The sequence below is a fragment of the Pinus tabuliformis genome, chromosome X (genome assembly GCF_031772625.1).
Source record: "Pinus tabuliformis cultivar Carrire ecotype Pingquan chromosome X, CPIR1, whole genome shotgun sequence".
NCBI lineage: Eukaryota > Viridiplantae > Streptophyta > Pinopsida > Pinales > Pinaceae > Pinus > Pinus tabuliformis.
Genome location: NC_142308.1, coordinates 52,237,208 through 52,260,010, shown reverse-complemented (window position 1 = coordinate 52,260,010; position 22,803 = coordinate 52,237,208). Strand labels below are relative to the sequence as shown.

The following is a 22,803-nucleotide window of genomic DNA, read 5'->3' as shown; positions in this document are numbered from 1 at the left end:
TCATTCCAAGATGATGTAGTAGGCACTTGTTTTGTTGTTGAAACAACACTGCAAAAGGAGGGAAAATTAACCAATTCAAAAGACTATGACCATATATTTGATCTTATACAACCACACACATATATCTCACATCATATATTGGATCCATTTATGCTTTTGGTTTGATTATGTTAGATAAAGCTCTTAGACATTTACATTTGGTAGTAAATTTCATTTTTCTAAAGATACATATATGCAATTGTTTCCCCAAAAGGCAATGAACGGGGAATTGATTATTAGTTAGCACAATACATACTAGGAAAGAAAACACTCAATACAACATTAACTAATGATGAAGCCAATGATTTTACAACTAGTTCGATGGTTGTTTAGGGTGAATATCTTACACTAGATGGATATGCAAGAAAGACTAGTAATTATGTATTCATAGATTATATACCAATTACAATGGTGTATCACTATACACACACAATCATTGGTAAAAATATCCAAATATAAACCTTGTCTATGAGGAGCTTACACAAAGTATGCTACTTCTTGCCTCATTCAGAGTACGAGAGACTAATGGAGATCATCAACGCTAGAGATGATCCAAACGAATTACTCGAATACAATCAAGTAGCTATACAAAATAGGTAGAATAACATGTTCAACATTATCTTCTACATTGAGGTATGTGGATTGTTATGAGTACTTTTACTTTCAATGCATATGTATTCCATATGAATTTTTCTTATATTTACATATGATTAAAGATTTTTTTAAAGAATGGGTATAACACTTTTGAAGTGTTTGTTTATTTGATGTAGAATTGTTATATTACTAGCTTGAATTTGCATATATGCTAATTTGAAATTTAAAGTTTCAAAGTTGATGGCGGATTCAATTTGGATTGTTAAAGAAGGTGCATTAGTGGCAATTGTTGTTGTTGAAGAATGTGTGCGACTTTTGGGCACTTCATAAAAAATCCACAAAATCACTAGAGATTGGTGCCAAGACATGCTTTCCTTCTGATCATGACTTTCCTAACTCGTGACATTATCGAGTACCCAACCTTCATGTTCATCAAAGTTATCTCTACCTTGGTTTCATGCCCATTCCCCATATCCCTGTACTTGGTATCATATATCTTTGCATGCTCCACATTGTCAAAATCCAAGCAACAACCGTCATTTTAGCCTAAACAAATTGCAACAAGTTTTATCCCTTGGGATACAAACTTTCCTTATTGAGGGAGGTAGTGGTAATTGAATTCCATCTAGGTGGAATAAAAATACATTTGAAAGCGATACCTCTAATTTAGATGAGGAATTGGTTCATATAACATTATTATTTTTTCCCCATGTAACAAAGCACCCCACCCTCCAACCTGTACGCAAGGTAAGATATTCCAAAGGACCCGAGATTATAAAACAAACAAGGCTAAAAGTCATGGGCTCAACATGTCACTCATAAGAATTGAACGTCGGTGGGGAACATAAGAATCATTCTTCCCAACCACCCAAGATAAACCAATGTCACATTAATTATAATTTATTATATGCATAATTATTACTTTGAATATTATTAAATTTAAAACTTTATTAAAACTGTATCTGAAGACAAGGCATCTTAGTAAAGGCATCAACCAATTGTTGGGAAAGGAAGGAGGATTTGAATTTCTATTCTAGAAAAATTGGTCTTAGCTTAGGAATAATTGGATTAATAAAACAAAAAATCCATGTTTGTGCCATCTTGGTTAGCCCAAACTTCCATTGTAACATCATTTTTTCATAACAACCCATGTATGTAAACACAACTATGTGAATTATAGATGTATGCAAATTTATGTGGAAAAAAACTAATGATTGGTAGAAGGAAGGGACATTCGGATCTAAAGCTTTGAAGGGATGGTTTCCTATTGCATGCTTGTTAGGTTGTTTGTGGAATTCCATGAGCACACTCATACCTAACTTCATTTACTTACCTTGATACCTCGCCCTGACCAATGAGCTACCTCTGTGATGGTAGAACTAAACTATTGAAGTTCTAGAGTGGGGATAGGGGTAAAAAGTACAACATCAATCCCCATCTTCTTGGTGGATCAAGGCTGAGAAGTACTACCTCAAGAAGAGGAGGTCATTCAATGACATGAATGGGATTGGACATTCAATGACATGAAGGGGATTGGAAGAGAATATTAAAGACGACGAAAAAGAAAAGAGGGAGTCAGTAATCGAAAAAAGAGAGTAGAGAAGGAAGAGATAGGAAAGGAGCAAATAGAGCAGAAGTTAGGGGAGAGTGTAGATAGACTAAAGACAACTAAGGAACAATATAATCTAGTGAAGAAAAATAGAGTATGGATGAGATTTCATTGAATATTGGGATGACATTCCCTACATGGTGATGAGAAGGCCTTCAACTATGTGTGTCAAATCACATATGGTCAATGGGAGGCTCAGTGGATAATTGAACCACTAGATTCTTGTTGAGTAGACCCATAAACCACTACGTTCTTATTGAATAAGTTGTTAAACGTAGACTCATAAACCACTATGTTCTTCTTGAATAAGTTGTTAAACCACTTATTTCTTTCCAAATGGACTAATAAACCACTAGGGTGCTTGTTGGAATGTTGATAAACCACTAGGAAGATAAGTTGAGCCAATTTGGTGATTGTTGAAAGAGAGATTAAAACCACCAAGTGCTTGCTAAGGAAGCTGATAAACCACTTAGTGCTTGCCAAGTAAGCTGATAAACCACTTGGACATTGGTCTATAGACTTTTGCAGTGCTTGCCTTTAAAATTGAGCTAATAAACTACTTGGGCAGTGGGTTTAGTCTCCTAGAACTAAGAAATACCCTAGTTGGGCCTTGGGTGAAGCCTTGTGGCTTAACTCAGAGAGAAAGTGAGTCACTATGGTGCTTATTGCTAGAGAGCGGCTGAAAAACCACCTGGACAATGGAATTCTTCTCATGTTTGTGTGATTAAGCCATGGGGGTGAATTTCACCAAGCATACATCCCCTTAGACCTTGGATCTAGCTCAAGGGTGGTCAACTGCAAGAAAGAATGCAATGTGGATGACCTATTGCTAGGTGGTGTTTTGAAGTCCCTCCTTCAGTTTCTACTCACTTTTAAACACAATGATAAGTGTAAATTACCTATGAATATTGTCTTTTGGACTGTGATGATTTGGTCATGTTGTAATTAGTTCAAGTACTTGTGTGTTATAAATGAAAATGATTGCCTTAGCTATGAGGCTCATAGTTATTCTCATTATTGGAAAGATATCTTGCATGTTTGTGCATCTAACATATGCCTAGAGATTATTTTCTATTATGTTCAAGATGGAAGTGAGAAATTGTGCATTTGTGTTCATTTGGTTGATTGATAAGGTTTATTAATTAAATATATAATTTACTTTGTCCCTTGTACTAGTTATTATGTTAAAACTAAGGGTTTAGTGCCTCAGGCCCTTGAAATATAAGCCATAGGACATGGGTGGGGGATGGTTTCCCTTCCTATTTCATGAACCCAGCTGGTTGAACTCTTTATCATATATGCATATGTCGTTGAGACCTTAGGCGACAAATCTTAAACTTATATAGGTGTGAACGAGACCGACATCAAAAGGACTCAGGTGGAACCAAGAGTAACAAAACTCTACCCAGTGGGCCACTTGCCATCGCTAGTGAGTGTTATCATGTGGTAGGCATGAGGTGAGTGCACCAACAATGTTAACCAATCCAACTATAGTTCATTTCATGAAACCCTGTCACGGCACACCCACCACTTGTGAAATAGTGTGTTGTGAATGCGACATGAGCACACCGATGGAGTGGGATTGATCTGGCACCCATAATTGCATAATTTGTTAAATTTTGTGGTGGTAATATGAACAATCAATCGAGTTGAATTGGCATTGACCTAGCATGGTGGGACCCACTATGATGACCTGTCAGGGTTACTTGGAGGCCATGTAGGTACCACGTGGCTAGTGTGATGACATGGCCTTTTCTAAAAGGCCGAACTTGGAATTATTATAACTTTGATCTAAGCCTTGAATGAAGATAAATTTTATATCACAAAAAAAAATTTCGATGAACTGAGAATGATGGTTAAGTCAAAATCTAATTCTGCATACTTGAGAGAAGTGCCATTTCCTAACCCCATCTTCATAACAAACCTTGGAGGTCTGGTTAAAGCATGCAAGTAACACTTCTTGCAACCCAAGATAGTACAAGGGAGTGGGAGGGAGTGTTACATCCACCTATTGTAGTTTGATGCATGGTGCTTCACTAATAAAACTTTGGGATAAGCCACTGGTAACCTTTGATTTGTGTTGGTATAGTTTGAGATTGATTGTTCTGAAATTCTATCAGTCATTAAATTTCCTGGTTTATGGAGGTGCGCATACTTTACCCCCTTCAATGATCTATAATAAGAAAAAACATGTTCTTAGATGTTATACATAGGCAATAACTTATATACACACCTTAATCCCTCAACTAGAACCCTCATAGATAAAGTTTTTATTAAAGTGGAGGTGGTGTTGATTTTTGTTTGTAATAAAGACACCCCTACCCTCACTTTTCATAAGTCAACTAATTAAGAATATTCGATCATAATTACCCCCATAACATGTTTATTTTGGAATAAGACTTCCATAAATTTAATTTAATTGACAATATGGTAACGGTTTAATGCCAATTTCTATAGGTGGGGCCTAAGGGGTCCAGTACAACATCTACCAAATCCTGATTCCTCATCAAGTCATTAAAATAAGTTGTTAATACATCCTACCATGCCCTATTTCCCCAAATATTTGACTGTCCTACAGAGAAGTTTAGATCTCTAGCGATGATGAGTGAACTCATCCCAAAAATACCAGAATTTTCCACCCAGTCCCAATATTGTTTTCGACCGGTGTAAGGAGCATATGAGTTGATAATTCTTAATCTCCTGCTCGACCCTAACTTATACCGAGACATAATGATTCCTGCACACAAAATGTATGCCCTTGGATCATAAATGTTGGGGTTCCACATCACCCCCAGACCCTGAGAGCCCATTGGCATCAGATGCACACATAAGCCAATGAGGACAAACAGAGAGCATGGATTCCCACGCTTTTTCACGCTCAATCATTATTTCTTGTAGGAGAATCATCGATGGTTTATACGACCAAACCAGTCCCCGGAGAGAGCAAATTTTATGGGGCGCTCCCACCCCCCGGACATTCAAGGAGATAATATTCATGGAGGAACCCTTTGGTCAAGCGTTTCCTCTCTAAGGACCCGAGTACCGTGGACATTAGGTATTCTAATCCTCCAGACAATATAAGAGGCATCAATGCAAAAATGATCTCCTCCTGATTCCTGATTCCAGATCCAAGGAAGGGGATAGCGCAATTTTATTGCACTCAATAACTTTTTTTAAACTAGGAGCTTGTTTCTTCCTGTGGGTGACATTTTGACAGGAGGGCCCTCCACCTGTAGGCTCCAGGTTCTGGAAAAAAGTCCACTTGATGGTTAGGGGTACCAAGGATTCATTATAAACATTGAGGGCTTCCAACTCTCGGTTTGGCGACAGAGAATATGAAGGGGGATTCACATTGTGAGGAAAAGAAAAGGATGATCGTCCACCCACCCAAGCTCGAGGAGAATGTACTGAAGAGCATATTGCAGAGTGATCCAGAGGTTTTGGGATGTCCCTAAGGCAGTCTCCCGTGTCCAAATTCTCCATAAAAGTCATTATACCAGCCTAAGTCAATGGGTAATGCAGTGCGTCCTTCCCAGTCCCCGCGAAATTGGCAAAGCAGAATTGGTTTGTGGTTGTATTATGATCGACATGATGAGCAAAAAGAACATGCATCATATCAACAATATCATTACGAAGTTCAGGATTACCTGGGCCTACGTCAAATTTGGAAGCCTGGTCGACACCCGAGCCTTGGACAAAGCCCAATTGTGGTCCCTGAGCAAAATTAACACCGCCCCTTTCCACCGTTCAACTTGAATGCCATGAATGAATTTTGCCATTCCCCCTCAATCCATCTCCCCGCTTTGTCAAACTCGGGCAGGTTGAGATAAGGTGGTCCGTCTCATGGTAGTGCAGGCACCGAAAAGGTACGCCCCAGTAGTCAATTGCCAATGTGAAAGAGAAGCTACCCCATTTAATTTCTAGCTCTGCAATTAGAGTTCTTCCCATGTCCACCTCTATTAGTACCCATGCCATCCTTTTATCAAGTTGACTGAAAGAGTCCTCATCCCAGTAGTAAAAGCTCCCAATTATATTAGCGATTTCCAAGATCGCTCTGACATTCCACAACTCCAGAGGAAGCCCTAGCAGCTTTGCCCAGATAAAATTCCTTCTAAGCGCCTCTGCGAATGGGTCAAAACCTGCTTTCCACTGCTGCATTATGAGATATCCCCAACCCTTCACCCACGGTTCCTTCAATATGCTCTCTGCGTCCTCAGAGTTTAGGAAATGAAATGCTACCCATTCGTTAAAGAGGATGCTAATCTTCGAGCGGTATTTCAACACTGGAAACTAGTGTTTTTCACCCACAATTTCAACTGCTCCCCCGACATGTGTAGGTGGTGCCAACTCCCCACCAGTGCCTTGTGCCGCAGTCATTCAATGCTTTCCCAATAAGCCCCTGTGCCCAAAATTAATGGCGGCTCCCACCTCACCGCCTGCAATAGGTGCTTCTTCGACTTCGAAGAACACTTTTCCCTATGAATGCATTATCATTCCTAAGTCCACCATGCGCAACCGCTTGAGCCTGCTCAGAAGAATTCTGAAACTAGAGAAGACTGGACATTGCCTCCTGCTCAACATTGATCGTAGCCCCAATCAATGTCTCGGGGGAAGGAGACATGCTCTCCTACATGCCTGCCAGGCGACTGGACGATAGCCATGCATTGTCACAATGCAATGTGGTCCCTCCTTAGTTTGTTGCTTGGCACCCGGGAGAAACTCAAGTGTAATCCAGTCGGCCGAAAAAAAATTCCGAGAATGAGTCCCGACAATGGAAAACACGACTCTGACAGATCGATCACTGGTCCACGTAGACAGAATGTGTAAGGGAAGCTGACTGGGATCCCCTATAACCCTGCGAGGCAGTAGGAAAGATAAAAAAATGTCAAGAAAGAGAGAAACAAAATCCTCAGAGAGATGTATAGTACTAATATGCCCAGATCCCCATAAATCTGATCGTTAATGTAATTAAAGAGCCATATCTCTATCGAAAAAGCCCTGAAAATTCAAACTAGCACCGGCAGGGAATGGTCTTACCCCTCCCTGGCCAAAGATCAAGCCACACCACGAGTCACCTCCTCCCATATGTACCCACTACAAACCCTACCTTACAAAGAGCATCCATGGCTCAGTGCAATGTATACATCTCCAAGCTTAATAAGACCATGCCTGCTACTCATTATCCATCAACAATAACCACAAGAATAATAACAATGCCAATAGGCAAAAAAAACCATAACAACTCCCCTCATGGAGGTCCGATGACGAGACCAAAAACTATCAAATTGCTGGGTACTTTGATGTCATTACAATTGCCAATATATAAGTCAATGGAATGTGTGTCCCAAACCATTTCCTGACATTGAAATATATCTATATATCTATATATATATAGATATATATATATCCCTGTACTTGGTATCATATGTCTTTGCATGCTCCACATTGTCAAAAACCAAGCAATATCCCCCATTTTATCCTAAAGAAATTGCAACATGTTTTATCCTTTGGGATACAAAATTTCCTTATTAAGGGAGGTAGTGGTAATTGAAGTCCATCTAGGTGGAACGGAAAGAAATTTGAAAGTGATACCTCTAATTTATATGAGTAATTGGTTCATATAACATTATTATTTTTTCCCATGTAACAAAGCACCCCAACCTCCAACCTGTAGGCAAGGTAAGATATACCAAAGGACTCAAGATTATACAACAAACAAGTCTAAAAGTCATGGGATCAACATGTCACTCATAAGAATTAAACCTGGGTGGGGAACATAAGAATCATTCTTCCCAACTACCCAAGATAAACCCACTTGATATAAATTATAATTTTATTACATGTATAATTATTACTATGAGTATTTAATTTTAAATTTAAAAATTTATTAAAAATGTATCTGAAGACAAGGCATCTTAGTAAAGGCATCAACCAACTATTGGGAAAGGAAGGAGGATTTCAGTTTCTATTATAGACAAATTAGTCTTAGCTTAGAATAGTTGGATTAATAAAACCAAAAATCCATGTTTATGTCATCTTGGTTAGCCCAAACTTCCATTGTAACATCCCCTTTTCATAACACCCCATGTATGCAAATGCAACTGTGTGAATTATATATGCCTGCAAATTTATGTGGAAAAAAACTGATGATTGATAGAAGGAAGGGACATACAGATGTAAAGCTTTGAAGGGACGGTTTCCTGTTGCATGATTGTTAGGTTGCTTGTGGCATTCCATGAGTAGGCCCATACCTGACTTCATTTAATTACCTTGATACCTCCCCTTGACCAATGAGCTACCTCTATGATGGTAGAACTAAATTGTTGATGTTCTAGAGTGGGCATAGGGATAAAAAGGACAACACCCATCCCCATATTCTTGGTGGGTCAAGGCTAAGGAGGATGAAGTTAGAAATAATGGAGAAATGGTTATGTGGTTGTAACACATCTTCTTAGTTTAGGAGTTGTTCCTAGAATTTAAGAGGTTGTTTACAACTACCTATTTTTCAGTGATGTATTTAATATGTAATATTCATTCATGTAAGGCAGAGTGAATGTGAGCGAGAGTCTCCTCCTTGTTTGTTGAGTGCAGTCTCCAGGTGGTGTTCTCACCTGTGAGCTGCAACTCCTTCTGATTAATTCAAAGTTTAATTATTTTTATCTTGGTATCAGAGCTTAGGGTAGAGGTAGCCTTAACTTTGTTCTTTTGGGAATGTATCATTAGTTACACATCTGTATTGGTAGGAGTACATGTAGAGATAGTTGTGTGATCAGGTGGAGCTGCAGTAACACCTGAAGCGAAGAGGCATCAGATGACTGATCATCACTGAGCCGAAGGAAGGGCTGGAGCGGAAATTCGGAGCGGATTTTTTTTTTTTTTTTACAGAAGGTGCAGTGATTGGCGCGGTTTTTTCAAGAACAGTCGCGCAATTGGCGCGGGTTTGGGACTGTAAATCGCGCCAGAGAAAAGAAAGACCATTTTGGCGCAGATCCGTGGCTGTTAAGGACGCCAAAATTCCTGCACTCCGCGAACTTTCATTTTCCGGGATTGGCGCGGGTTCTGCGCTGTTTTGAGCGCCATCCCTTTCTTTCTGTAAATCTGCAATCCTTGTTGCAGATCGGAGTTGCCCAGTGGAGGCACGTGAAGGTTTCTGCTCGGTGGCAGCAGATTTGATTTGCCCGTTGGTGGCGAATTGAGGATCCTTGATCAGCTCGGAGGTAGCAGATCGGATCTGCCCGGTGGTGGCGAAGTGAGGCTCTGTGATCCGCTCGGTGGTAGCAGATCAGACTTGCCCGGTGGTGGCACAAAGAAGTTCCTGATCTGTTCGGTGGTAGCAGATCAGACTTGCCCGGTGGTGGCCGATTCGAGTGTTCAGTAGTGCGAAAATGAACAACAGTTTGGAATCATACCTCCACGAGTCTGGCAAGCTCGATGGAACGAATTTTTCCAACTGGAAGTTCAAAATGCAAACCTTGCTGGAGAGTGCGAACGCATGGGCGATCGTCTTGGGAAATGAACAGAGATCCGGAAATACAACCCAAGAACAGGATTGGGATAAAAGAGAAACGAAGGCAAAAGTCATACTGTAGATGTCTGTCAAAGACAACATTATCCCTCATATTCGAGATTGCAAGTCGGCCGCAGATATTTAGAGCACGATCAAGGGTCTGTATGAGACACAGAACACAAATCGTGTTCTCGCACTCAAAGGAAAATTGTATGCACTAAAGATGAATGAGAATGAATCTGTTGATGGATTCACAGCCAGAATCAAGGATCTGAAAGACAAATTGGGATCCATTGGAGAAAAGGTATCAGACTCAGATCTGGTTACCCTCACACTGAACAGGATGACCGATGAATATCAGACATTCATCTCAGGGTTGTCAGCGAGGGAGAAAGCCCCCTCTTTTGATGAGCTGACAACGATTCTGCTCCAGGAGGAGGAGCGAAGACAAAACTTGAAGACCCAGAGCAATGACCTTGCTCTGATGGCAAAGAAAAGACAGCACAGAGGAAAGCAGCGCCAGCACCAACATCAGCACCAGCAACCGCAGCAGCAGCAGAAAGGGGTCAACTCCTTTCAAAGGAGACCATCTAGAGGTATGAATGATAACTATGCTAAGAGATGCTTTTACTGTGGAAAGCCTGGTCACCAGATCAAAGAGTGTTATAAGAGGCAAACAGATGAAAGGAGAGGCAAACAGAAGAAGCATCAGGGCTGTTTTGCTGAAGAAGAAGAAGACCACAGCTATTATCTTCGGCTATTTACAGTCGACTATGCGCTTTCAGCATCAAGAGGAGATGAGGACAATACATGGTATGTCGATTCAGGCGCATCCTCGCACATGACTGGTAAGAGAGAATATTTTGAGTTTCTTGAAGATTCTACATGTGGATCCAAAATCTATTTGGGTGATGACAGTGGGTATGAGATCAAAGGTTGTGGGGATATTCCTGTGAAGCTACCTAGTGGCGATATCAAACATCTCAAAAATGTTCTATATGTTCCAGGAATTAAAAAGAATTTGATCTCTGTCTCTATGATAACAGACCAGGACATGCAGGTACAATTCTTCAAGAATGGATGTGTCATTCAGGATAGCAAATTGGAGACTGTTGCAACAGGAGTACGCGTGGGGAATTTGTATAAACTGGATGCAAGGAGCATGCCACGACAGGCGATGGTTGCAGCAACATCAACAGCTGAGAATCTCTGGCACCAGAGATTTGGACATATCAATCTACAAGATCTCATCTTGCTTAAAAATAAAGGTATGGTCGATGGACTTCCTGCTTTACATAATATCAAACTGGAATGTGATGGATGTGCATTAGGGAAGATGCATAGAGATGAATTCCCTGTGCATGACAACAGAAAACAAAGAGACATCCTAGAACTAGTACATACAGATATTTGTGGACCTATGCAGACTAGGTCTTTAGGAGGTGCATACTACTTTCTACTGTTTATAGATGATTGCACTAGGTTCTCTTGGGTGTATTTTTTAAGCAAAAAGAGTCAAGCTTTCCAATACTCTAAAGAATTCAAATCTATGATAGAGAACCAAACAGGAAAGAAGATAAAGATTCTCCGCTCGGATCAAGGGGGGGAATACAGGTTAAATGAGTTCATGAACTTCTGCAAGCAGCATGGGATTATACAGCAATTTACAGTGCCACACACTCCACATCAGAATGGAGTAGCAGAACGCAAGAACAGGACCCTTGTGGAGTGCGCGAGAAGTATGCTTCAAGGTAAGGGCGTTTCTAATGGTCTTTGGGCAGAAGCCATTAATACTGCTGTTTATTTAAAGAATAGGAGTCCCACCAAATGTCTAGGCTTCAAAACCCCCTTTGAAGCATTGTTTGGACTCAAACCAGCAGTTGGTCATCTGAAAATATTTGGATCTAAAGCTTTTGCTCATGTACCGAAAGCAGATAGGAAAAAACTAGATCCCAAAGCCTTGAAATGCATATTTGTAGGATATGGCACAGAATATAAAGCATACAAATTATATAATCCTGTGACTCATAAAGTGTTTGCAAGCAGAGATGTCATTTTTCATGAACAGATAGGAGATGGAAAGGAAGACTCTAACAGTGACAGCCACATTCCATTTCTGATAGAACTGAACAGTGATGATGAAGAAGAAGAAATGGAGTAGGAGTAGAAACAGGAAGAAGTAGCAGCAGATAGCTCAATAAGTGAGGATGCAGGCCCAGACAGTGCTGAAACAGGAAGAATTGAGGTGAGTCCTTTACCGAGAAGATCAGGTAGAAAGACTAGACTACCTGCAAAATTCAGAGACTATGCTTTAATGTCCAAAATTTTAAATATTGTAGAACCCTCAAATTATGAAGAAGCAAGTAGATCAGATGAATGGAGGGCTGCAATGCATGAAGAAATGGAATCCATATATAGAAACCATACTTGGGACTTAGTTGAGTTGCCAGAAGGAAGAACCCCTATAGGTTGTAAGTGGCTGTATAAACCTAAGATAAATGCAGAGGGTACTGTAGAAAAATTCAAAGCAAGACTGGTAGCAAAGGGTTATTCACAACAGGAAGGAATTGATTTTGATGACACCTTTGCCCCTGTAGCTAAACTTAATACAATTAGAATGCTAATCTGTTTAGCAACAAAGCATAAATGGAAGCTACACCAGTTAGATGTTAAATCTGCATTTCTGAATGGAGAATTAAAAGAAGAAATATATTTAGTACAACCTCCTGGTTTTGTGAAAAAGGGGAAGGAACATTTAGTGTGTAAACTCCATAAGGCACTCTATGGATTGAAACAAGCACCCAGGTCATGGTATGATAAAATTGATTCATTTTTTGTTCAGCATAGTTTCCATAGGAGCCTCAACGATCCAAATCTGTACACCAAGATGAATAATCAGAGGCAAATCATTTTGATTTCTTTGTATGTGGATGACATGATAATAACAGGAAATGCAAATAGTTTAATCAAAGAAATCAAGCAGCAAATGTCACAGGAATTTGAAATGAAAGACCTTGGTGATCTTCATTATTGTCTAGGATTGGAAGTGTGGAAAGATTCTGGTCAAACTTTTCTAACTCAAGGAAAGTATGCCTGAACCCTGTTGGAAAGATTCAGAATGGAACAGTGCAAAACAGCAGCAACACCATTGCAGCAGAACCTTAAGTCAAGCAGTGACGATGGTACAAAACAGGTGGATGCCACTTTGTATAGACAGCTAGTGGGAAGCCTGATATATCTTACGACAACTAGGCCTGATTTGGCATACTCTGTTAGTGTGCTGAGCCAGTTTATGTCCAGACCACTCGACAGTCACTGGAATGCAGCAAAATGTGTGTTGAGGTACCTTAGTGGTACTTGCAATTATGGTATTTTATACACTGACATTTCTGATGTTACTTTAGCAGGTTATTCAGATTCTGATTGGGCAGGAAACCTGGATGATCGTAGATCTATCACATGTTATGCATTTAGTATTGGATCCGGGGTTATTTCGTGGAGCAGTAAAAAGCAAAGCACTGTAGCATTATCGTCATGTGAAGCAGAGTACCAGGCATTGTGTGCAGCTACATGCGAAGCCATTTGGTTGAGGAGATTACTTTGTGATGCAGGCGAAGGACAAAAAGCAGCAACTAGAATCAAAACTGACAATCAAAGCACAATAAAGCTTGCATACAATCCAATTTTCCATAAGAATACTAAACACATTGATACTCAGTTTCACTTTGTCCGAGAAAAGATACAGTCAAAGGAAATTTGTGTGGATTATTGTAATACTTGTGATAATTTAGCTGACATTTTTACTAAGCCTCTAGGGCGAGTAAAGTTTGAGTTATTTAGAGGGATGTTAGGTGTGCAAAATAACCCTTTCTCCATTAAGGGGGGGAGTTAGAAATAATGGAGAAATGGTTATGTGGTTGTAACACATCTTCTTAGTTTAGGAGTTGTTCCTAGAATTTAGGAGGTTGTTTACAACTACCTATTTTTCAGTGAAGTATTTAATATGTAATATTCATTCATGTAAGGCAAAGTGAATGTGAGCGAGAGTCTCCTCCTTGTTTGTTGAGTGCAGTCTCCAGGTGGTGTTCTCACCTGTGAGCTGCAACTCCTTCTGATTAATTCAAAGTTTAATTATTTTTATCTGATGACTACCTCAGGAAGAGGAGTCCATTCAACAACGTGAAAGAGATTGGAAGAGAAGAGTAAAGGCAACAAAAAAGAAAAGAGGGAGTCAGATATCCAAAAAAAGAGTGGAGAAGAAGGAGACAAGAAAGAGGCAAACTGAGTGGAAGCTAGGGGAGAGTGTAGACAAACTAAAGACAACTAAGGAACAATATAATCAAGTGAAGAAAAATAGAGCATGGATGAGATTGCCTTGAATATTGGGATGACATTCCCTACATGGTGATGAGAAAGCCTTGAACTACGTGTTCAAATCCTATATGTTCAATGGGAAGCTCAATGGAGAATTGAACCACTTGATTCTTGTTGAGTAGGTTGATAAACCACTACGTTCTTATTGAATAAGTTGTTAAATTACCTATTTCTTTCCAAATGGGCTAATAAACCACTAGGGTGCTTGTTGGAATGTTGCTAAACCACTAGGAAGATATGTTGAGCCAATTTGGTGATTGTTGAAAGAGATATTAAAACCACTAAGTGCTTGCTAAGGAAGCTGATAAACCACTTAGTGCTTCGCAAGTAAGCTGATAAACCACTTGGATAATGGTCTATAGACTCCTGCAGTGCTTGCCTTGAAAATTGACCTAATAAACTACTTGGATAGTGGGTTTAGTCTCCTAGAACTGAGAAATACCCTAGTTGGGCCATGGGTGAAGCCTTGTGGCTTAACTCAGAGAGAAAGTGAGTCACTCTGGTGCTTATTACTAGAGAACGGTTGAAAAACCACTTGGACAATGGACTTATTCTCATGCTTTTGTTATTAAGCATTGGGGGTGAATTTCATTGAGTACACATCCCCTCAGACTTTGGATCTAGGATGCAAGTAACACCTCGTGCAACCCAAGATAACACAAGGGGGTGGGAGGGAGTGTTACATCCATCTATTGTAGTTTGATGTGTGGTGCTTCACTAATAAAACTTTGGGCTAAGTCGCTGGTAACCTTTTATTTGTGTTGGTATAGTTTGAGATTCATTTTTCTGAAATTCCATAAGTCATTAAATTTCCTGGCTTATGGACGTGTGCATACTTTACTCCCTTCAATGACCTGTAATAAGAAAAAACATGTTCTTAGTTGTTATACATAGACTATAACTTATATACACACCTTAATCCCTCAACTAGCACCCTCACAGATAAAGTTGGTATTAAAGTGGAGGTGGCGTTGTTTTTTATTTGTAAAAAACACACCCCTACCCTCACTTTCCATAAGTCAACTAATTAAGAATATTGGATCATAATTAACCCCATAGCATGTTTATTTTGGAATAAGACTTCCATAAATTTAATTATTGTAGACTAACGAGTCTACTTTTTCGCTTAGAAAGTTATGGAAATTCCAACCATATTTTGAGAAAATCCGGCAATGATTTTTGTAAATCCAAGTTACAGTTGTTAAACTTCAAAAATTTAGGTGCCCTAGAAGTTTTTGATGGTGTTGAATCCATTTCCACCACCAAAAACATGATTCAAACACAACCTCTACAAGATTTTTTGAATTTTTTTTGCCCGGATTTTGGCCACTTTTGGTAGTCCGGGAAATTCTTGTGCCTCCGTAGACCATGACAATAATTATCTGGTCGATGGTAAAGATTTAAGCTCCATAGAATATTTTGGAATATTATTAATACTATTCATAATCAAAGGTTGAGATGTATCTCAAAAATAGTTATTTCATTTTTTCTCTTTTAGCTAAATTGGTTATTATGGTTTTTTGGACATGTTGTATTGATAAGCCATCTCCATGGTGAAGTGATATATATATATATATATTCCTTTTATAATTAATAATAATACTAATCATTTCAAATAAAGTTATAATTTAGATAATATTTGTTTTTTTTTAATCTTAAAAATGTGAGATGTATCATGAAACAAGTGTTTTGATTCTTATCATATATTGATATATCACTATTTACCAACCATTTAAATTATATGGTTATATAAATATATCATCTCAATTATACAGTCACAATACATTCTTGAGTCTTTATACTCAACAAATCATTTATCATCATTATAAATCATCTCTACTTTATTATGATCATATATGAAAAATCAAATCTTAATAAATATATCAATAACAAAACCATATTTAATATATATTCCAATCACCATCATCATACCTCAATTAAATTTATGAGATTATACAAAGATTTTTATTATGATCATATATGAAAAATCAAATCTTAATAAATATATCAATAACACAACCATATTTAATATATATTCCAATCACCATCATCATACCTCAATTAAATTTATGAGATCATACAAAGATTTTTAATATATTTTAAGAAGTACTATGTTTTATATTCATGGTATTAAATCTACCTCCATTACATTTATGTGATTATATAAATACTTTTAATATATTTTAAGAATTACTATGTTGTATATTCATAATATTAAATTTGGTAGTATTTAGTTTAGTGATTTATGTGATTATATAAATATTCTTAATATATTTTAAGAATAACATATATTCATAATATTAAATTTGGTATTTAGTTTTAGTGATTCATGTGATTATATAAATATTTTTAATATATTTTAAGAATTATTATGTTGTATATTTATGATATTAAATTTGATAATATTCATGATACTAAATTTAGTAATATTTAATTTAATTTAGTGATTTATATGATTATAAAAATATTTTTAATATATTTTAAAAATTATTATGTTGTATATTCATTATGTTAAATTTGGTAGTATTTAGTTTAGTGATTTGATTACTACACCATATGATCGTTTAGAAAAAATTCAATATTATTAACTATTAAACCACTCAATAAACAACATATTCATAACATATCCATCTCCTAAATATGTACTTTAATTTATTTTCCTTTTTGAATGTGTAGAAAGTATTCCCAGAATTCACTTGAATTTCATACCATTACCCCCTTAGTATACAGGAAAGGTCCAGAACCAAATATACATTTTCATACAACAAATGTCAATATAAAGTTGGAATCTTGTTACTATGGTTGAGAAGAAATTAAAAACCAAATGTGAAACACATCAGTGGGCATGAGCGATCGGTCATATTTCAGTGAAGACAAACCCACTTCACAGCTTACAAAAACACAACTACATCTGTTAATGTTTCATGGATGGTTTCAAGCCTGCTTACTCTGAATGCTTCCTTCCTAACAGAACACAGGGGCCTTGATCCTCCTGCAACCCTGTTGCCCTTTTCTTTTGGGTGGGGACTCGGGATTTTCCAGTTACATCGGCAGCCATTGGATCTGGTGGCAGAATTAGCTCTGTGCAGCATCGCAGCCATGTCGGACACCGATAGCACGTATTGCAGTTTACGCAGTGGAAGGAGAAAATAGAGCTGCCCCATCTCCAATCCCTCCTCTGGATTAACAGGCGCTATGTAACGATCAATGTACAGAGAATCCGAATCGCAGAGGAAGTGATCTGGATTTTGTTGAATAATCTCTTCCGCTTTGATCTGCTCCCCAAATTCTGTTAGACTGCCATCTGGGAAAATAACTTTTGTTGTCTCCCATTGAATTCTAGAAGTCATGGAGATGTAGCTACTCATTATGATTGAAAGGCCCTCACACTTTGATGAATTTGAAGGCTCTCTGTGCACGTAATGAGATGTGGGTTCGCAGTGGATTTATAAGAGTCTAGACGACCGGGACAATACAGGTGGCGTTAATGAAACCGTCAGCCATGTCTGCCGTGCGGTTCGCTCTTCCTCCAGGTGGCTTGGACACATGGTAAACCTAAATTATATATGTAATGAAAGATGAGAGCAGACAATTTGATACCTAAGTACCAGAATTAAATTAATAGATAAACATAATGGTTCTGTGAATTTGGATATCCAAGTCTGGGTTTGAAGCCCCATGAATTTCTCCATGGGAGGCACGACATACATGTGACGTATAGAAATTAAACGTAAAACCAAATGTAACATCAAATCGGATTCTCTGATGCATTTAAAATTCTGTAGAAAAAAATGTTGTTGACTTTGCAATTAATGATAAAGCTTTTTGGGTAACTAACACATCTTTATAAATATATATATATATCCTCCAATTTGAAAGGACACGTGTATCATCTACATACAGACCTTCATACATACATTTTTTGAAAGGACACGTGTATCATTTACATACAGACCTTCATTCATACATATTTTTGAAAGGAGACGTGTACCATCCACATACAGACCTTCATACATACATATTTTTGAAAGGACACGTGTATCATCTCACATGCAAACCATCATACGCTTATGTCAAACGAATTACCACATAGAAACCCAACTATAACATTATAATAATACCAAATATCATAATGTGCTTCATACCATAATTCGTATGTTTATATATAACATTTTGTACTAATAGATGTTATAAATTAAAAGTGGGTTTGGTTTGATAGATTAAAAGTGTGTTTGGTTTGATAAATGAGTAATTAGTAATTGATAGTGTAAATATATATTTTTAAAGGATTTTTGCAAATATTTAATATATCATTTTATTATGAATCTAAAATATTTGATAATGTGGAATTTATATAGTTCATTGTAATGTGAAATTTTTCGGAAATTTACTTTATATTAAATACCATTTTACTTATTATTCTAAGTGTAAAACTAAGCTAATTGATCTAATATATAATTTAATAGACAATATTTATAATTGAAACAATTTTAAAACATTTTTTTATAGTTTTCAATATTATAAATTATACATTTCCATAATTTGAAATATTAAAAAAATGATATATTAAAATATATGTAAGAGATATATTACCAAATTTTTTCAGTATTATATTTTAAGTAATATATATTTTCCCATACCAAATCAAATTCTAATTCTAATTCAAATTCCAACTTGGGAACTATACTTCATAGCCCTTTAGCACACAACCTTTGTCCACTGCATGAATTCAATACCACTTTAAAAAAGGCTACATACCCTCATGTTCTTTTATTCAATTTAGAGTATGTATCCCACTTAAATTTTAAAATCACTTAGGCTTAAAAGTTCATATTCAATGGAAATAAAAGTTTTTAAATTAAATTAATGTAATTTGTTCCGCCTTAAATTTCATAAAAATTTCCAAATTATTAAATTAAATGTAATTTATATATATATATGAATGATATATGACTGCCATATTTTGAGGACACGATGAGCTTCGCTAGGGTTTATGTTTGCATGTGCAGAAACTGCAGGGTCGTTGTTGCCGAGCACAGATCTGCTCTTGGTGGTATCAGAGGAAGCTTTCCGGCCATGCATTTTTAGGAATGGTTTGTTGCAGATCCAACTATTTTTGTCAGACAAAATTGCTGGCTAAGCAGATGGGCGTTTTCGCTTTCAGCGAGTTAGTTTGCGCCCAGACGATCGTGCATATGTGGTTAACAAATCTGGCATGATCTAACTCTCTTGGGTCGGTCGCAGGCTCAAAGGCCTCATGTGGGTCTGATTTGTTCTTGGTCTCATTATTTCTTGCGGATCTTGGAGCAGCGGTTGAGAAGCAACGAACGATCTTGCAATCAAAGGGCTCATGAGGTCGTCGTAGTTGTGTATCTGACTGAGGTCGGAGGTCACGAATGGTGCTTTTTATGCTGCAAACCCTATTTTGAACACATTGGCAGGACGAATCTGCAGCTAGAGCATGTGCACAGATCTTTGTTTTCGTTCTGGTATCAGTTGGGGCCAGCACGAAGGCCAGGAAGCTTGCTCTCCGTGACAAGGAAGCTAGGTTATCTCAAATTGATTGCAATTGGATTACTATATATACATGATGATAGGATGTAATAAAAAGACATAAGGTTAACATTTGGAAAGAAATATATATGTATATATATATGTACGAATAGAGGGATTAAAATGAATAAATTATTTAAGAGATTAAAAATAAAAATTTATTTTTAATTAGTTAATTTTTTTTAGATAAGTATAAGAATTAAAAATATTATTATTTTTTTTATAAATTAAATCGAAGATATAATTATTTATAATATTTAAGGGCATTATTAATGGGAGGGACAATACATAAATAAATCAACTTGGACTAATGTGGAATTACAACAAATAAATGTCAAAATGGTGGTTGGAGATAGGTAAGAGTCAAAGCTTCAAGAATTGGAAAGAGATATTATTTAAATTATTAAATATCTTAACTTTATTAAATATGTCAAAGATGGATAGAATTGGAAGGGTAATTTAATAATCAAATTAAATTAATTAAATAATAGAATGAGGAATACAACCAACTATGAGAAGAAAAATAAGAATCAAAAGAATAATTCTAGGAGGAAGGGAAAAGGGGGGTAGAGAGTGGGTTAGGATGGGTGAGCATTTAAATTAGAGAGAAAGGGTTTAGATGATAAGAAATGGATGGTGGGTTACTAGGATTGGCTTAACTAGTATCCATCATCCCGGTTAAAATTATTAGGATGTTTTTCAATTTCAAGGGCCTCCCTAGTGATCCAACTAGAATGATAAGGGTCTGAAGCTAAGATTTTGGTTTTTTCAAAACAAATGAGGTGTTTGGTCGAATGGGAATTCTTAATCTTGCCAGATTTCGCAATGCAATTGTGGAAGGTGTCAACCATGTGCTCTTTCAACTGAGCTTTGAAGGATCTTTCGGTTTTCCCTATGTAAGAAATTCCACATGAGTGGGGAATCTCATACACTCTGAGACCTAACATAGAGTCATTTTTATCCTTGACTGATTTGAAGAGTTGGTTGAGGGTTTTGTGGGGCTCGAAGAAGGTTTTGATGTTCTTTTTAGAGAGGATCTTGGATAAATGATCGGTAACCCCTTGAATGTAAGGAAGGGTTACTTTGGCTAAGGGAGGGGGACTGGGACAATTTTTAGAATGGGGATGGAAACCAAAGAGGAAGGCTTTGTTAATCTGGGCAAATAAGTAACCATTAGATTTAAGAGATTTAGAGAGATGGGATTTTTCTTTTGGAAAGGATTGGGAGGAGGAAATTCGAATGGATCGGATGACAAGGGCCTTGAGGAAAATATAGTTTTGAGTGGGATGGTGGTGGGATTTAGCATGAAGGTACCTATCAGTATGAGTCTTCTTTCAATAGACTCGGTGAGTTAGGGAACCATTAGGGAGGTACGAGACAAGGATATCTAGAAAGGGAAGGGAGTGGTTCTCTTCAAGCTCTGCCCAGATTAAAAAAGCCTTCATCTCCGGTTTCCATCCCCATTCTAAAAATCATCCCAATCCCCCTCCCTTAGCCAAAGTAACCCTTTCTTACATTCAATGGGTTATCGATCATTTATCCAAGATCCTCTCTAAAAAGAACATCAAAACCTTCTTCAAGCCCCAGAAAACCCTCAGCTAGCTCTTTAGATCAACCAAGGATAAAAATGACCCTATGTTAGGTCCTAGAGTGTATGAGATTCCTTGCTCCAGTGGAATGTCTTACATAGGGAAAATAGGAAGATCCTTCAAACCTCGGTTGAAAGAGCACATGACTGAAACCTTCCACAACCGCATTGAAAAATTTGCCATTGTCGATCATTCCCATTCGACGAAACGCCTCATTTGTTTTGATCAAACCAAAATCTTAAACTTCGACCCCTTATCATTCTAGCCGGCTCATTAGGGTGGCCCTTGAAATTGAAAAACATCCTAATAATTTTAACCAGGATGATGGATACTAGTTAAGCCAATCTTGAAAACCCACCATCCATATCTTATCATATAAACCCTTTCCCTCTAATTTAATTTTTCACACAAACGAAACCCTCCGCCCTTCCCTCACCCTTTCCCTTCCTCCTAGAATTATTCTTTTAATTATTATTTTTCTTTTCATAGTCAGTTCTATACCCAATTGTATTATTTAATTAATTTAATTTGATTATTAAATCACCCTTCCAATTTTATCCATATTTGACATATTTAATAAAGTTAAGGTATTTAATCATTTAAATAATATATCTTTCGAATTATTGGCCTGTTGACTCTTAACTATCTCCAACCACCATTTTAACATTTATATGTTGTAATTCCACATCATTCCAAGATTATTTATTTATGAATTCTAATATTTGTCCCACCATTTTCCGAATTTTGGCCAATTAAAATATATTTTAAAGTTTAATGTAATTGATTCATTTCAATCATTTTAGTTATTTATATTTCTATTTTCTATGATTTTAATTTAACTAACAAATCATGGAATTATATTAAAAACCCTAATAAGGGTTAGATCAAAGAATATCTTAGGTTTGTGTCTAGAGCCTTAGAAGTAATTTTTTTTTTAGAAAACATAGAAACCCTAGATTGACAAAATTGACACTATGCTCTTGTCTTTGTATATTTTTCTTTGTTGTACTTTCTGATGATTGTAGACACACAGTGAAGGCTATTAAAATTTAGGAAGCAAGATGAGAAGGATGGAAGAAAAAAGTAAAGCAAAATTTGTGCTTAATGTTGACTTCGTGATAATGAAGGGCATGATGGAAAGAGGGAGTTGCAGGAACCTTGATGATACTGAAACTTCCAAGTGATGATTTCATTCCAAAAACACATTAATGATTGAAAAGATGAAGCAAAACCTTGTTATATTATTAAGATAGAATGTAAAAATGAATGATTGACTTCAAAGGGAGCAAGTGGTAGAATTTGACACGTTGATTTAAGGCCATTATGATTTGGAAAATCTAAGACTGATGATTTATTTGAGACATGATTTGGCTCCTTAAAAAGTCATATTGTGGAAGAATATGCATAGGTTGGAAGGATAACAGTTGACACATTTTTTTGGATGATATTGATGTACCTAAAGTTGCGTGATTTTAATCATGGAACACATGGATTGCATGGATAGCACTATTGATGACATGATAAGCATGAAGGCATAA

General features: G+C 37.1%; 1 protein-coding gene across 1 annotated transcript; it reads right to left on the bottom strand.

Annotated features, from left to right (window-relative positions):
• Positions 1-16,906: 16,906 nt before the first annotated feature.
• LOC149138290 (uncharacterized) lies at positions 16,907-17,534 on the bottom strand. Its single transcript, XM_089453202.1, has one exon. It carries the CDS (start codon positions 17,489-17,491, stop codon positions 17,015-17,017), a length of 477 nt encoding a protein of 158 aa, XP_089309328.1. The 5' UTR covers positions 17,492-17,534; the 3' UTR covers positions 16,907-17,014.
• Between the last annotated feature and the right edge of the window lie 5,269 nt (positions 17,535-22,803).

Excerpts from the sequence above, each read along its gene's own strand:
- LOC149138290 (XM_089453202.1), bottom strand. The coding sequence starts at position 17,491 with ATGAGTAGCTACATCTCCATGACTTCTAGAATTCAATGGGAGACAACA.